We start from the raw sequence: 17,008 nt of genomic DNA, 5'->3' as shown, positions 1-17,008 counted from the left end.
GAATATTATATCACATTCATTAGTTAAAAAGGAAGAATTAGATGACACCAGTATATCAACACTCCATTCGACAAATCATGATAATTCGATCAGTCCCGAAACATCCTCACCATCTAAACATAAACGGACTAACAGGCAAACAAAACGTAATATTATGATCGAAAAGAAACTCAAGGGCATCAAAACACGATCACTTTTTGATACTGATGGTGATATTAATTCGCACAACATTTTGGAACCTGAAAACGGTGAGGGTCGATCCATAAGGCATTGTCGAAAACGAAAATCTTCACAAGACAATGATGATAGTTCTTCTGGTTCTACGTCCATACCACAACGCAACTCTAGAAAAGTAGGTCGTCCACCTAGTAGCAAGAAGAGAAGACCTTTAGTTGAACAGCAACAACAGGATGTTGTCAAACGAAGAGGAAGAAAACCAAATATTCTCACTCAACAAAACCAATCATCCAAAAAACAATCTATACCTCCAGCTCAATCGGCCGAACTCTTAATGCAACAACGACAGAAAAGTGTTGCTCAATTACGTCCTACTCCTCAATCTACTTTGGACAAAATACGCAATCAGGCTATTCGTGAACGTGAACTTGAACTTCAAACTTGCTTGGCTCGACATGATACCTTGGTTAGGGAATGGGCACATTTGGAAGTCTATCAATCCATTGTAGACTATGACCCAACCTCTTTCAATACCGATGAACGTGTCACAAAGGTAAAAAAAAAAAAAAAAAGAAAACCAAAAAAAAAGTTTATATGCAATGACTGACTGGAATTTTTTTTTTTTTTTTTTAGTTTATTCTTGATTACAATTTATGGAATCTTGCCAACGATTATTTGATAAAGAAACACAAACAAGATCGACCTGTGAGGACTCGACATCTTCAACCTAATCGTCATTTACCGTTGATCAACATGCTTCAACATTCATTGGAATTGGATGCCTTGACTGCCAACCCTCTATCAACTATACCCAGCCAACAACTCCCTCCAGTAGCTGTCAATTCTATTCGATCTGGTACTGGTATCCGACGATTTAATCGACAATACCCAAGTCTAGAAAGTTATTTGGCCACTTTTATGTTTTTGGATGATATAGAGGATGCAAAGGATCAAGAACAAATCAATGCTTTGGTGGCAAAAGAACGAACAATACGACAACGTATTCGACAATTGGAAGAGTCTGGTGGATTTACAACACAATGGAAAGAAATGGCAAGTCGACGACCACAATTTATAGATCATCATCATCATAGACGAGATCCTTCTTGTTCTCCTGTTTATGAATCATTGGTATCTCAAGCCATCACAGCATCAAAAAACTTCTCAGCTCATTCAAGGTATCGACGTAATGCAGCTCGCAAATGTGCCAAAGCGGTGGACAAGTACTGGGAAAACATTCGAACGCGTGAAGAAAGGTCACAAAGAGAAGAAACAAAGCGATTAATGAAACTGGCAAAATGGACTGTACAACAAGTGCGAAGTAAATGGCGCGTGGTGGAACGAATTTGTGAAGCAAGACATAAGGAAATTCTTAAGGAACAACAGGCGAAGAAAAGCAGGCGGCATTTGGAAATGATTTTGGAACACTCGGAACAAATGTTAGGTGTACGTATGGATGAACTGACGGCTTCTTCCTCTCCGATACAACAACAAAGTCCTCTTGATAGTAGTGACAACATACCTGAAGAAAGTTTATCTACACATATGACAGATGATTGGTCTGATGACAATAGTAGCGATCATTCTCCTATGGCTTACGATGATGTATTGGATGAACGAGATCATTATATCGATGATGATGATGATGATGATAGTGAAGAGATTATCAATGAAGATGATCATTTGACGGTGGAACAACTTGCACAAAAGTATCAATCTCTCTATACAATCGACAATCAACAAAAGGAACTGGAGGATTCTGATTATTCAAATGATCAACAAGCAGAAAACGATGATTTTATTATCTCAGACGATACTGAAAGTGAAGATGAAATCAATGAAGATGACCATTTGACACCAGAGCAACTCGCACAGAAATATCGATCTTTACAACAACCTTTGACGCCAGATACAACAAAAGAATACGATCTGACAGATAATTCGGAAGAAGATACTGGGGACAACATTATATCGGATGATGAGGTGTCTGAAAAGAAAGCTTTGCACACAGAAGAAAAATCCATGTTGGCAACGTTGATGATGGCTAGTGATGATGACAATACTTACGATTCTGAATATTCAACCGATTCATCTCAAAAGGATACTGCTGATGATATGATCTCTGATGATAGTCAAAGTGAAGATGATGATCAGGTCTTACTTTCCTTGACAACGGAAGCCGAACTACCTTTGGACAAACTGCATGCAAGATTATACCCCTCTACTTCAGACGATTTGCAACCTACAGATGTGCAGCAACCATTGTCCTCTTCTTGTTTACAACAAACAATACTGCCGACTGCATCTCCCACGAGAAAATCCTCCTTATCCGATGGATCAACAGATGATCGTTCACCCAAACGACTCCGATTAGACCTAGAGGATGATGATGAAGAGGATGATGATGATCGTACAGTGACTGATTATGGATCGGAACCTCCTGAAGATGAAGAAGATGAAGGTCATATACAACCCAAAGTGGAATATCAAAATTCACATGAATATACTACTCAACCAGAAATCAAGGCAACAACAACAACAACAACAACAACAAATACAGAATCAATGACAACAGTAACAGAAACAACGACAACAACAGCACATCAACCTACAGGAACAACATTATCTACTACCAAAGTGGATACACCTATTCCGTTTTTACTACGGGGTACATTACGTGAATATCAACATGTGGGATTGGATTGGTTAGCTAGCTTATATAACAATGGACTCAACGGGATCTTGGCGGATGAAATGGGACTTGGCAAGACGATTCAAACCATTGCACTATTAGCATCATTGGCATGTGAAAAAGGGATTTGGGGGCCTCATCTGGTGGTTGTGCCTACAAGTGTGATTCTCAACTGGGAAATGGAATTCAAGCGATGGCTCCCTGGATTCAAGATCTTAACTTACTATGGTAATCCCAAGGAACGCAAGGAAAAACGATCTGGCTGGTCCAAGGAAAATGCCTTTCATGTATGTATCACTTCTTATCAATTAGTGCTTCAAGATCAGAGTGCTTTCCGGCGCAAGCAATGGCAGTATTTGATTTTGGACGAAGCTCATCATATCAAGAACTTTCGATCTCAACGGTGGCAGGTGTTACTCAACTTCAATTCCAAGCGACGACTTTTATTGACAGGCACTCCTCTACAGAACAACTTGATGGAACTCTGGTCATTATTATACTTTTTGATGCCGAATGGGATCTCAGCCTCGATGCCGATTGGATTCGCCAACCTCAAAGAATTCCAGGAATGGTTCTCATCACCGGTGGATCGCATGATTGAAAACCAACAGGGTATGACGGAAGAATCACGCAATGCCATTCAAAAACTTCACACTGTATTACGACCTTATCTTTTACGACGACTCAAATCGGATGTGGAACAACAAATGCCTGCCAAGTATGAACATATTATGTATTGTCGTCTATCCAAACGTCAACGGTATCTCTATGATGATTTTATGGGCCGAGCGAAGACCAAGGAAACACTGGCCAGTGGTAACTTCCTTAGTATCATCAACACGCTTATGCAACTACGAAAGGTGTGTAACCATCCTGATCTGTTTGAAGAACGACCGATTGTCACCAGCTTTAGTATGACGGATGAAATACTACAACAAGGCGAACGATTAGAACAATGGACACGACGACGATTCAAGGATGATGATGCAGTGAATTTGGATCCACTGAATCTTGTGATTGTTAGACCTCAACTGGAAATGACCATGAGTCGATGGATGGCCAATGAATATGATTGTTTGGATTGTTCACCCGCATTACTGGATCTGATAATACAACAACGAAACAATAATAGTGGTCATTTACATTCTCGTGGAATTACGTCAATGAACAAATACCTGGATTTGAAGACATATGCCAAAATTCAAGCAATGCATGAACATGTGGCGATCACGGAACGATGGAAATCTATTCATGACATCAATCAACAACGCTGTCAACAACAACCTTTACTTGGTATCGGGTTATTAGATTTATGTCGACAATTGTACGCACAACCTTATTCTTGTCTTTACTTTGATCAAACATCCGATGTCATGTCACATTGTGTCTTGGGATATGAAGCAAGAATTCAACAATTCATGGGTGTGATTGAAAGATATACATTTGTAACACCAGCAGCTATTGTCAAGCAACCACATTATTATGTAAAAACAACAACAACAACGTATCGTGACATTTTCCATCCTCTGACCTCAAGATTACAAATTGGTTTTCCAGACAAACGACTATTACAATACGATTGTGGGAAATTACAACGATTAGCAAGTCTTTTGCAAGAATTGGCTGCAGGTGGCCATCGTGCGTTAATTTTCACACAGATGACACGGGTACTAGATGTATTGGAGGCGTTTCTCAATATGCATGGTTATCGTTACTTACGATTGGATGGAGCCACCAAAGTGGAACAAAGACAATTACTGACCGAACAATTCAATAGTGACAAAAGGATTCTTTGTTTTATCTTATCAACAAGAAGTGGTGGTTTGGGGATCAATTTAACTGGGGCTGATACCGTGATCTTTTATGATTCTGATTGGAATCCATCTATGGTAATTATGAAAAAAACAAAAAAAAAAAAAAAAAAAAAAAAACTAATCTTTTTTTGGTGTGGGCGTTTTTTTTTTAGGATAAACAATGCCAAGATCGCGCTCATCGTATTGGACAATTGAGAGATGTGCATATTTATCGATTTGTGACGGAATTCACCATTGAAGAAAATATTTTCAAAAAAGCCAATCAAAAACGGTAAGTTATTCTTTTTCTTAAGAAAGTGAACTCATCATTTTTTTTTGATAGATTATTAGATGATATGGTAATACAAGAAGGTGGATTTACAAATGATTATTTTCAAAAAATGGATTGGTGGAAAGATTTACCTGAAGTGGCTGGAAACACAACAACAACAACAACAAGTATAAGTAATACAGATATGGAACAAGCATTATTGGAGGCTGAAGGAGAAAAAATGGATGCTCAAGCTGCTATGGCTGCAAGAAATGAAATGACTTTGGATGATGAAGAATTTGAAGAATCTACTCGACCTACACCTATTATCTCACCATCTGAATCATCTCATGCACAATCTTCTCCTGTATTACATCCCTCTATTCAAGAAGAAGATGTGGAACTAGATCTAGAAGTGGGTCATGTTGATCAATATATGTTACGATTTTGGGAACGCGAAATGTTTGGTCAATATCTTGGCTTTGGTGGATTACCTGAACCTATAGATTTTTAAGTTTCTTATTATTTTAATAAACAATGATTTGATTTTATCTTGTGTTTTTTTTTATGCCCCTTGTTTCTTTTAAAAAACCATAATAATAATACCCTGCCGATCATTTTACTATTATATCATGAAAGTCGTTCCTATACGCGTCAGCAAGGTGACTCAAAAAAAAATACTAAAATTCGGGGGGAAGGGGGTGAACGAGATACAATGATTAGTTTAATTTCGGGGGGAAGGAAAGCGAGCGAACAAGAAAAATCGGATATAATAAAAAAAAGCAATGTATGTCCGTGGGCACTCTTTTTTTACCCAAAAAAGGGAATCGGTACAACAACAACACACACACAGAGAGAGAAACACGTATAAAATACAATATATATATATATGTATATATATATATAGATATATTAGTGGGACAAGTTATGTTCGCGCGATCGGGGGGTGTTCATCTTTTTGATGAACCCTTTTATACCTTCGTTGAATAGAAACAAAATAAAAAAAAAATGACTGTTGTCCTTATTGACATGCACTATGCAATTGAATATCTATCTAACGAAAAAAAAAAAATTTAGGATCATCTGATTCTACTGAACAATGCAAACCAACCTTGATCTATGTATGCATTTTTTTTTAACTGTATCATATTTGAGTTTTTTTTTTTTTTTTTTTTGAGATCATAAACTTTAGATCACATGTAGTTCCATCATCCATAGATGAGTTAGTGACAATGTCGTCTTCATGTTGGTTACACCCTTGATTGTTTACATCATCGTCTTGAAGGATTGAAACAATTATAAAGTAATAATTAATCAAGAAATGGCTTTGCTTAAAAGTTTTCTTTTCTGTTGTTAGAGCCCAAGATGATCTAAAAATGGAAGGCCAAGGTCAACTTCGGACATTTAAACCCCGGGGGGAATCTGGAGAGTGACATTTATCCAAAATAGTCATTGACACCGTTTTTTTTTTTTTTAGATGGTCTCGCGCGCTTGACTCCCCCCCCTTTTCGTTTTTGGAAAAAAAAAAGGTCTAGATATTAACTTTCTCTCTCGCGCGCACACCTTATTGATCAAAAAAAAAAAAGGTACTTTTATTTCTTTTTTTTATATATATATTCAATCATCCATCTAAAAAGTAGATATGCACGGACTACATAATAAAACTGCAGTATTTTCTCATCGGTGAAAAAAGAATCAAATGGTAATAACAATCAATCTACATGATTAACTTAAAAAAGAAAAAAATCAAGCAAGCTCAGATGTTTTCCTTTGTTTTTAGTGTAACACTCATTTCCAACTCCTAATATATATTGAAAGGGGGTAGACGCCTAATTGAACTAATTCTATTTTATATATATTATATGTATATATGTGTGTGTGTGTGTATGCCTTTTTTTTGGGGGGAGAGGAAGGAGTGAACTTTTTTTTTTTTCCTTATAAAAGGGGGGATTGACTTTTTTTTTCTTTCTTTTTCTTTTTTTTTTTATTTTATTTTTTCTCTCACACATATATATATATATTATATTTTTTTTTTCTTCTTCTTCTTTTTATTATTATTATTATTCCCTTTTGATATACCATTATGCCTTCAGAAAAGTTCAAGATCTCTAAAGCTAGTCGATCTATTCGTCATGCTGCACAAAACTTTTTTGGTACTTTTAGTGCATCTCCTAATGGAAATCAATCTACCTATGTTAGTTATCCTATTGGTAATATTTAATTTCATATAATAATATAGAGAAAACTCATCGTATTTTCTTAGTGGGTGGAAACATTCCTGCTAGTTTGCAAGAAGATCCTGAAACTCATCTTGACCGACGCTCTGCTCATAATGCTTTGGAACGTCAACGTCGTGAAACACTCAATTCCAAATTTCAAGAATTAGCGCATGCATTACCTGCTCTTCAAACTGTACGCCGTCCAAGTAAAACAATGATTGTGGCTAAATCATTGGATTATGGTAAAATCTTGTTTTTTTTTTTGTTTTTGTTTTTTTTTATACTAACTTTTTTTGTTACCTTTGATTTAGTTACCAAAAGCATACAAAGAGAAACCAATTATGTTAATCAAATCAAGGATTTACGAAAACAAAATGAACGATTAAGGAAACAAGCTAAAGCTGCCAAGTTAGCTATGACCAAACAACAAAATATTCTGGATAAAAAGAAAACCTCTTCTTCTACTGCTTCGTCTCAACCTATGACACCACCTTTATCTACCTCATCTTCTTGTGGTATGCAACGTACTGCCACTGTTTCAACCACTAAATCTTCTTCATCACAACAACAACAACAACAACAAATGTCCCCTCCTTTGACACCAGAAACTCCTAGAAAACAACCTTTGGATTTGATAAAAGAAACTTCACCTTTGATTGATACTAATACTTTTGATCAAATCATGATCTCTCCTCAACAACAAATGAATCAATCTATTGCCGCTCCTTTGGATTCTATAATGATGCCTCAATGGTCAACTCAATCTGCTGATCCTAACATGACTTTACAACAACAACAACAACAAGCTGGCTTTTTCTTGGATTCTCCTGCATATCAACAACCAATGTTATACCAATCAGACCATCTTTCAATCAATGGATCTCATTTTATGCCTTATCAAGATACCGTCAATCCAATGTTATTCTCACATTATCAATGGCAAGATAATACTCCTTCTGTATACCATCAAGGCAAACCTGCTGACCCTCTTTATCATTTAGTCTAGTTTTTTTTTTTTTTTTAATACTCCTCCTTCCATACATCTAACCACAAAAGAAAGAGCTTGCTCTTTTTTTTTATATACTTTTTTTTTTATTCTTTTTAACGTATTGATTACGGTTATAAAGAGAAAAAAAAAAGGAATCACATTTTTTTTATTATTTTCCTGTATATATCTTCCACTCTTTTATTTATGTTTCATTGCTTGTTCAATGGACTTTATTTAATCTCTTATGAATGTTTATGAAATAAATAAAAAAAAAAATTACTTATTGTCTCAACAATCTTTTTGATGTCTAACCAATGCATTCTATTTTTTTTTTTTCTTTGGGGGGACATGAATGGGTTCAGGCTCAGACACATGGCATCCACTAAAAACGGAAGTATCAGGAACCATGCGGCTTGCACACTTTTTTGCAACAAAAACAACCAAAAAAAAAAAAAATTGAATGAATCAAAGTAAATTCTTTCCAAATGATAAACAATTCATTTAAAAAAAAAACAATAAGTGATTATTTGGAAAAAAAAAAACGGAGACAGTCAGAAAATCATCATTTTATTCGATCTCCTTACTACTCAATGCAAAAAAAAAAAAAAAAAAAACTCATATTATCCCATTGAAACACATATTACGAATCCAAACGTCAGATGATAGAAATGAGGAGAGAAAAAAAAAGAGTCTGTTCGCTTGGTCATGTTATCCATTTAAGGTCAACGATGACATCTCCGTCTTGACGATTCATCGGACATCAGCGCGCGAAAGTAAAACTTTAGTAACACACCCCAATCACTTGGATTTCATTAAAGACAAAGTGTTCTCTTTTTATGGTCAAGGATCGACATTGTCACCAAAAAAAAAAAAAAAAGGATGAATCTTTATCATTTTATGTCCCTTTTTTTTTTTAAATAAGTGAGTTTAGTATTGAATATAAAATGATGGAATAAAATTGCCACCAAAAAAAAAAAAACATAATTCAATGGATTTTGTTTCATCTAAGAACGATAACCAAAGGGGGGTCTGCCGATCATTGACTGAACTAAAAAACGATCCTTCTTCACTGGTACGACAATGACGAATCCTTGTTGTACGAACATCGTTTGGGGGGGAGGGGAAGTAATGGGATGAACATACTCTAGCCCATCCCTTTTTTTTTAAAAAAAAAAAAAAAGATAGATAGGGAATCAGTCTCCTTGATCATGTCAATAAAAAAAAAAGCCTCATCGTCATCAAGGTGTTACGTTGATATTAAAAAAAAAAAAAAAAAAATACTGTCGCGCGAAAAAAGACAACTCCCGTCCTCTTGGAACTTCACGTGCCCAACCCAAGAAATCAATTCGGTTTTAACAAGAAAACGGAAAACTTTCCAACAACAGGTCATTCTATCTAAACGTATCTTTTTTTTTTATATCAAGTCAATGTACTATGGAGAATAAAAAAAAATCATTCTATCTAAGCGTCAGGTCAATGTGAACTATGGAGGATTAAAAAAGCCATCAAATATGATTTGATGCATCTTTTTTAAATAGTTAATGAAGGCAATCATCCTTTTTACAATATTCATCTCCACATTTCCTTGTCGATTTTTTTTCAAAAATGGATTGATAGCCAAAAAGGATCCAAAGCCTCAGAGGCTAACATTGTTAAAAAGTAGACGAACAATAGATAATGCTTTTTTTTTGCTTAGCTTGGCCTATACCAAGAAAAAATTTGACGCGTAAATTTCATTTATGCTGTTACATATTTTCAAAAATTATCATCATTGCATCAATTGAACATATATGAAATCATTGTCTTAATGTATCATCTTACCTTTCAACTTTTGGAGTAAATTAAAAAAAAAAGAGTCAATATCCTTATCCAATAATAGTCATCAAAAAGAAGAAGAAAAAAAAGTCATGTATTGTTGTGTATCATAATAATTTTTATTTCAAAAAAGAACCACTAATAAAACTATCACTATTATCCATGTATCATTTGTCCACCACCAAGATCCTAACAATAAGTTGCCATTCCTAACCAAAAGAAAGAAGTTTCAGTCAGTTTTTCATTCATACCACCAAGAAAATAGATCTAAGTTTCCTGTAAAGACATTCCATTAGAAAATATTTTTGTCATTACCTATACCAAATCCTATATCCAAAATGAAAGGGTTTCCCCATGTATTTTATAAATCCCTTTTTCAAAACACTCCAGATCCAATAAAATCTACCTTGACAAGATCGTAAAAGCAAAGAGGACACCCAATATGGAAAAAAAAAGTGAATGAAGAAAAGGAAAAGAAAGCACAAAAAAAAGGGTAGTTTTTTTTTTGAAGCCCGTCCATTGACATGATTTTTTTTTTTGTCAAACTTTGCCGATGTCCGAAAAGTCCATGTAGATCTTCCTAATTTTTTTTTCTCAAATAGATCTACAAGGTCTTATTTTAAATATCTATCTACACCCATAATAAGATACAAAAATATCTATGAACCTGATTTTTTTTTTTTTTTTTTTTTTTGCAGAATTCCAAACTCTCTTTCCCTTTTGACCGTACTATTCAAACCTAAACATACAAATTTTTTCTTTAGTTAGATTGTCCCATAGTGAGAAAAAGTTCATTTGAAAAAAAAAAAAATTCAAACCATTCTCTGGAATATGAGCCACTCTTGTATTGAATACTTTAGTTCCTGGCACTGTTCATAACTATAAATAAATAATATGTTGGTGTAACTAGATCCTTTTTTTTTTTTTTTTTGAACCACCATCTAGTGCAAACGAGTGCCTTCCAAGTTCAACTAAAGCTTAATTAGGAAAGATGTCTAAATTGGCTTTGATCCATCATCACTTTATTAAAACCATAACCTTTTTTTATTATAGATCAACATGAGATGTGGGTTACTGAAGATGAGGCTTGGTTAATGAAGAAGTGTCCATAGGTTTAGTCATTATATCTTTAACATCATCATCACCCATGTCTGGTTTGAACAGAGTAGTATGTTCATCATCATGTTGCACTTCTGATGGTTTGAACAGATTCGTAGGTTCGTGCTGTGGTTCTGAAGGTTTGATATTTTCATTGTGATTGTCCGACAACAAGGGTCCATTGTTGTTGTTGTCAAAAAACATATCTGGTTGAGGAGGAATTTCTTCCAATTGTCTTTTTCTTTTTCGAATGTATATAAATACAACAGCTGCTACTACTAATAGAGATAACTATATTCCAAATAAAAAAAAAAAAGGAGTAAATAATGGTCAATCTTCCGTTATCTTTTACATACCCCGGCTACACCACCAATGACAGCTCCAGCGATAGCACCAGGGGATAAGGAGGAGGATGATTGATTAGCGTTGTTTTCATTATTTCCCGCTGTGAGCCATGTTGAATTTGAGTCAGCATTAAACCATTGCATCGAGGTCACATTCAAGATATAGACATCGTTCTTCAATTGATGTGTGATATCTGCACCCATCATGATATAAAGAGTATCTTGTCCCACCATTACGGCTACAATAATCAAAGGACATTAAAAAAAAACAATGAGCTTATATATACATTTGAAAAAAAAAAAATAAATGTCTTTTTTTTTTTGGCTTACCTGAGTGGCCATAACGAGGACCTGGTATATTGTTACTTGAGCTAAAATCAGGTGCTGACCAACGAAGTGCAACGCCATCAAATATTAGACAGTAATCAAGACTGACTATAGATAATTAAAAAAAACATCTATTTAATACGTTTGTACAAATACTCTCCTCCCATCATCCATCATTGATCATAAAACCTTCCATTTTTTTTTTTTTTTTTACTTACCAACATGATTATAGACTCCACCATACATAAGGATCTTGTTGGTCCCAGGTACTATTAATTAAAAAAAAAAATATGAGAATTGACCTTTCATCCTATTCTATATACTTACGTGAAGTGAGTGTATGCCAGTAACGGACGGATGGAGTTAGTTGTGTGCTATCAATATAAGAAATGTTGAAAGTACCAGCTTTGAAATCAAAGTAAGCAAAATCGGAGAATGATGATGCCTGACTGGCATCATCCGTGCCATTGTAGAAAGGAAATGATGTTTGTAGAGTCGCATTGTAACCGATGCCACCAAATGAAAATAACAATTTGTTGGTAGTATATGCGCATTGTTCTCTTATCGTCTGAAAGAATGTTCCAGGTTTTTCTAATGCAGTTACATTCATTTGATTCCAATCACCGTTCTACCATCATCATAAATGAAGAAAAGAAACAAGTCATTAAAAAAAAAAAGAAGATGGATCCGCTCTCTTACTTACATTTGGTGTGGCCATTTGATACACTGGTGTGATTGTAGCATCAATCAATGTAGCATTGCTCAGACTTTTTTTTTTTAGAAAAAAAAAAGTTAAATTTCACTATTCTTTTTTTTTCAGATAGATCACTTTTTCCCAGTTTACCTCAAACCACCATCGAGAGCAATAGCTGGTGTTTTCGTGGTTCCTTGAACAGTATAACTACAAGCGCCAGTGCCTATTCTATAGATCATCATCATTATATCGAGAGATCACCATCCATATTTTTTTTTTTAAAAAAAAAGAGTTAACTATATATGTATAAAAGGATGGATTCATCATACTTACAATTGAGTAAACGCCGGAGAGACAGTATAGTCAATAGGAGGTTGTTTCCCATTATCAAAAAAAAGAGTTCCTTGTTGCTTATAGGTTATCCATTGATTTGTAGTAATATCGTAAATAGCTGAGACGTTGACCAGTGTAGGCTGAGAATAATTTTGTCCTGATCCAGCTCCACCTACCAAAAAAAAAAAAAAAAAAAAAAAAAAAAAAAAAAAAGGTTAAAACAGAATAATCATACATAATATTTGATTTGACATACTTAGAATCACCCATTTTGTAGAATTGACAACGGCATGACCAAACTCTGCTCTTGGTTCTAATACATAATTATTAGGAGAGGGAACGACTTCCCAATTAGTTTTAGCTTGATTAGGTGACAGTGACTGGCTGACATCCAAAGAATAAAATTCATTGGTAGGTTGAAATTGGTGAAAAACATCTACCGATCCACTGATGCTACCTCCAAAACAAACAATTTTCGTCCCCAAGACATCACATCCTAATCATCCAATAATAATAATAAAAAATATATAAATGTTATGTTGCTGTTTGTATTGACTTACCTTGTAAAAACCGTTGACTAGGTGTCTCGGCCAATACAAGGGAGATCAAAGTGAAGATTATGAAAATCATCACTTTGTTCATGTCTATCAAAAGAATAATTATAATAATAATAAAAAAGTAAAAGAAAAAGAAAAAAAAAAAGAAAAATAATTAAAAAGAACTGAAAATAAAAAAGTCAGTGTGATGTTTCTCAAATTTCCAAAATAGCGATTATTCAACAAGGTTGTGCCACAATAGGCAAATAAAGCTGCATGAGCCACAAAATGAAAAAAAAAAGGTACGCATTTTCTGATTTGCGCTCTATATAAAATAAAATAAATAAATAAAACAGTATAAGAATATCAAAGAAATCAAAGGAAATGGCTTAACATTTAGAGTATCAGGGGTTAAAAAGCCCTTCCGTTAAAGAGTGCCTGATCTTATCTCGTTTTGGCAAAGACTTTTGGAATATTATCCATTTTTGCTATAGTAACATCTCTCTCTATTTTTTCTTTTTTTTTTTTGGATCATTGAAAGGAGTCATTACATCTAATACAAAGAAAAATCAAATAAAAAGATTAGAAAAGTTCTGTAAAGATAGAAGAGTGAGACAACATTAGTAATAAAGATTTATTATCGATTTTGTTTCTGTCGCTTTTTTTTTTCTCTTCCTTTTTTTTTTTTTCTATTTCTCGGCTTTTGATGACGATGATAAATCACTACCATCTATTGCTTTTCATCATCACTTTCTATCTAGTTCATCCGGTGCAAAATGATTCATTACCTCCAGTCTATAAACATGGTAAATAATAATTATAATAAAAGAATATCTTTTTTTTTTTTTTTTACTAATTATAATCCTTTTCTGATCTAGGATGTGTGATTTTAACCAATCAAAAGATATATTGTTATGGAGGTGCCAATCGTCAAGGAAATTCAGGTCTTTCTAATCAAACTTTATCGTGGTTTGATAGTGAAATTTACAATCATCATGTCTATCTTGATATTTCCAAGCCGTTGAATGTATCTGCTGCTAATACACAATGGCAACCTGTTCCTCCACCCAGTAGTGCCTTTCAACTGGAACCACGTTGTGATTTCGCTATGATCAATCATAATGATACAGGATATACCATCGTTGGTGGTGCTGGTCCTTCTACTAATCATGGTGATCAAAGTCTTGTCAATATCACTGTGGATTACAATGCAGATTTGAACACTTGGGGATCTCTCAAAAGCCTAAACGATTCACAGCCCAAATTGAACATGTCCATGGAAATTCAAATGTTTGGTACTCGTGGTGTTAAAATCACTAACTCTCAATATATGATCGCTGGCGGCATTCCGTAATTTTTTTTTTTTTTTTTTTTTTTTTTTTTTTTGGAGGAACCGGGAACTCACTTTTTTTTATCTCTTTTTCTTCTCTTCCTTCCAGTCCTAATAATGATACCGTCATTCAATCAAACTCTAGTTATGTCTACGTCGAGTCAGAGGTATGTATAAATAAAAAAAAAAAATATAAATTATAATTGATGCACTAACCATTCCCTTCTTACACGTCTATGCTCTTCATATTCAGGATTCCAATTGGGGAAGTATGAAAGTTTATACTGATCCTATTACAAGAGGTGGCAACTTGTTCCTAGAACCGTATGATATTTTCAAGTTTTAGATTAATTGTTATAAGACTAACTTATTTCTTTCCCTCTCTCTCTCTCTTTGATTATTACTTAGCGCGCGTGTTTACCGCCAAGCTTTGGCAACGAGCAGCAATGGTACAGTCTACATCTTTGGTGGGATCCGCCCTGGGGATGCTACACAGAATTACGATTATATGGATTTCACAGGTTATTATGGTTTTGATTCTCTGATTGTATTTTATCCATCTCAAAATCAAACATTCAACGTCGTTACACCAAGCAATTCCGATAACGCGCCCAGTCATCGAGAACTCCACACAGTGACCAGTAGTAAGTATCCCAAACATATATTAGTTGATAATAACTAGTCCATATCGATGACTGATCAACTCTCTATTTCTATCCAGTTCCCAATACAAACAACATGCTTCTTTATGGTGGTAAGGGTATGGACGATGCAGGTATGTATATAAACTCTCACGTAGACCGTATCATTCAACATATTTCTTTTTTTCATAGTCGTTTCTGACTTTTGCTATACATTCGATACTGTATCTGGATTTTGGAATATTGTCAACTTTACCAATGGTGATGGTGCTGGACTTCGATATGGTCATCAAGCGGTGATGGTGGGCAATGACATGCTCTATATTATTGGAGGTATCGATATCACCAACACTGTCCAAAACGATGTACATATCTTGAATGTCACCAGTATGACGTGGTTGAACGGATCCTACACTAATACCTATGATCAAACGAACAGTGGCTCTTCATCAAATAGCAACAATGGAACTGGATCATCCTCTCTTAGTGAAGGTGCTATTGCTGGTACTGTTATTGGATGTGTCGCTGCTGTAAGTGGGATAATATATATATGATGATTATCGCTTCTAACATGCATACTTCCATATTTTTTTTTAGGTGGCTTTAGCGACCGTGGCTGCCGTGGTCTTTTATATGCAACATAAAAAAAAGAAGTTATTATCATCTGGTACTGCTCCTACTGGTTTTGCTCCTACTACTACTTCCCCAACGATGGCAATTACTCCTAACTACAATGGTGAGTCCAACGCGTTTCATTCACTAAATCATCCTGCTGATGGTAAACATGATCAAGCTCCTTCTCTCACTACTGGGAAACCAGACATGAATTAGATCCTCTGTCATCTTTACTTTTTATATCTTATCTACTATCTATTCTCTACCCCCCCCCCCAGAGGTGACCTCTTTTGTTATATCCCTTTTTTTTTTAATAAAAAAAAACAAATCTTATGTGTTTCTTTCAATATGGTTATGATCGTCTGTTGGGTATATTATAGAATGAGGGAAAACATGAAGAGAATGAAAGGATATAGCATGTGTACATAATCATCGGGTAAGGGAAATGGTTTTGCAATTAGCTTGATTCGGTGATAGAAAAAAATATAATTCATTGATAGATTAAACGTCCATCGACCTACTGGTGTTACCGCCAAAACAAACAATCTTTGTACCCGCACCCTCTGATTCAATAAAGAAATAATATGAACAGTATGTTCCTTTTATATATCTTGCTAAATGGTTATCTCGACCAACATAAAGGACATCAAGTGAAGATTATGAAATCATCATCACCTTGTTAATGGTATTCCCAAAGGAATAATTGTAATAATAAAAATAAAAGCAAAAGAAAAAGAAAATAAAAAGGCTGATCTTGAACAGGATTATGCTACAATAGGAAAATAATAAACTGCATGAGCCACAAAAATGAAAAAAAGATGCAACCTTTCTGGTTTACGCTGTATACACTTTATTCAATAATAATTGACGGAATTCAAAGAATAAGATGGCGCAAAAATAGGAAATAAAATATCGTAAGGATAGAAAATAAATGACAGAAGAAAAAAAATATAATTGTCGCATAATCAAATAGAGAATATAAGAAAATAGATATCATGAAAAAAAAGAGAGCAATCAAAAAAAAAAAAAAAAAAAAAAGAAATCCACCAATTGAGTTCACCAAGTTAACATATAAAAAAAAAAAAAAAAAATAAAAAATGAGTGATACTTATCCAAATAAAAATATTTCACTAGC

The 17,008-nt window shown here is 34.5% G+C and overlaps 4 protein-coding genes across 4 annotated transcripts; 3 read left to right on the top strand and 1 right to left on the bottom strand.

The window, feature by feature from the left end:
• Nucleotides 1-511: 511 nt before the first annotated feature.
• BX664DRAFT_270041 (SNF2 family N-terminal domain-containing protein) lies at nt 512-5,447 on the top strand (the record flags this gene model as incomplete). Its single annotated transcript, XM_051541074.1, has 8 exons — nt 512-730; nt 811-910; nt 1,013-1,672; nt 1,730-2,162; nt 2,316-2,452; nt 2,639-4,758; nt 4,836-4,954; nt 5,006-5,447. 8 exons carry the CDS (start codon nt 512-514, stop codon nt 5,445-5,447), a joined length of 4,230 nt encoding a protein of 1,409 aa, XP_051396371.1.
• A 1,569-nt stretch (nt 5,448-7,016) lies between these two features.
• BX664DRAFT_318192 (uncharacterized protein) lies at nt 7,017-8,158 on the top strand (the record flags this gene model as incomplete). The annotated part of the gene is made up of 3 exons (XM_051542790.1): nt 7,017-7,143; nt 7,173-7,394; nt 7,464-8,158. The coding sequence occupies 3 exons, from the start codon at nt 7,017-7,019 to the stop codon at nt 8,156-8,158; spliced, it is 1,044 nt and encodes a 347-aa protein (XP_051396370.1).
• A 2,801-nt stretch (nt 8,159-10,959) lies between these two features.
• Nucleotides 10,960-13,441, bottom strand: BX664DRAFT_362401 (uncharacterized protein). Its single transcript, XM_051548309.1, has 10 exons — nt 13,312-13,441; nt 13,008-13,247; nt 12,752-12,923; nt 12,569-12,646; nt 12,428-12,491; nt 12,052-12,352; nt 11,943-11,993; nt 11,728-11,832; nt 11,410-11,636; nt 10,960-11,344 (listed from the first exon to the last, which is right to left on the bottom strand). The coding sequence occupies exons 1-10, from the start codon at nt 13,391-13,393 to the stop codon at nt 11,027-11,029; spliced, it is 1,638 nt and encodes a 545-aa protein (XP_051396369.1). The 5' UTR covers nt 13,394-13,441; the 3' UTR covers nt 10,960-11,026.
• A 622-nt stretch (nt 13,442-14,063) lies between these two features.
• BX664DRAFT_389218 (uncharacterized protein) lies at nt 14,064-16,168 on the top strand (the record flags this gene model as incomplete). Its single annotated transcript, XM_051549527.1, has 8 exons — nt 14,064-14,093; nt 14,192-14,637; nt 14,727-14,784; nt 14,871-14,941; nt 15,026-15,261; nt 15,339-15,392; nt 15,451-15,788; nt 15,856-16,168. 8 exons carry the CDS (start codon nt 14,064-14,066, stop codon nt 16,087-16,089), a joined length of 1,467 nt encoding a protein of 488 aa, XP_051396368.1. The 3' UTR covers nt 16,090-16,168.
• Nucleotides 16,169-17,008: the final 840 nt, after the last annotated feature.

This window comes from Halteromyces radiatus (genome assembly GCF_025201355.1).
Source record: "Halteromyces radiatus strain CBS 162.75 chromosome Unknown BX664scaffold_10, whole genome shotgun sequence".
Classification (NCBI taxonomy): Eukaryota; Fungi; Mucoromycota; class Mucoromycetes; order Mucorales; family Cunninghamellaceae; genus Halteromyces; species Halteromyces radiatus.
Note: the sequence above shows the minus strand (reverse complement) of the source record. Positions and strands in the feature narration are given on the sequence as shown.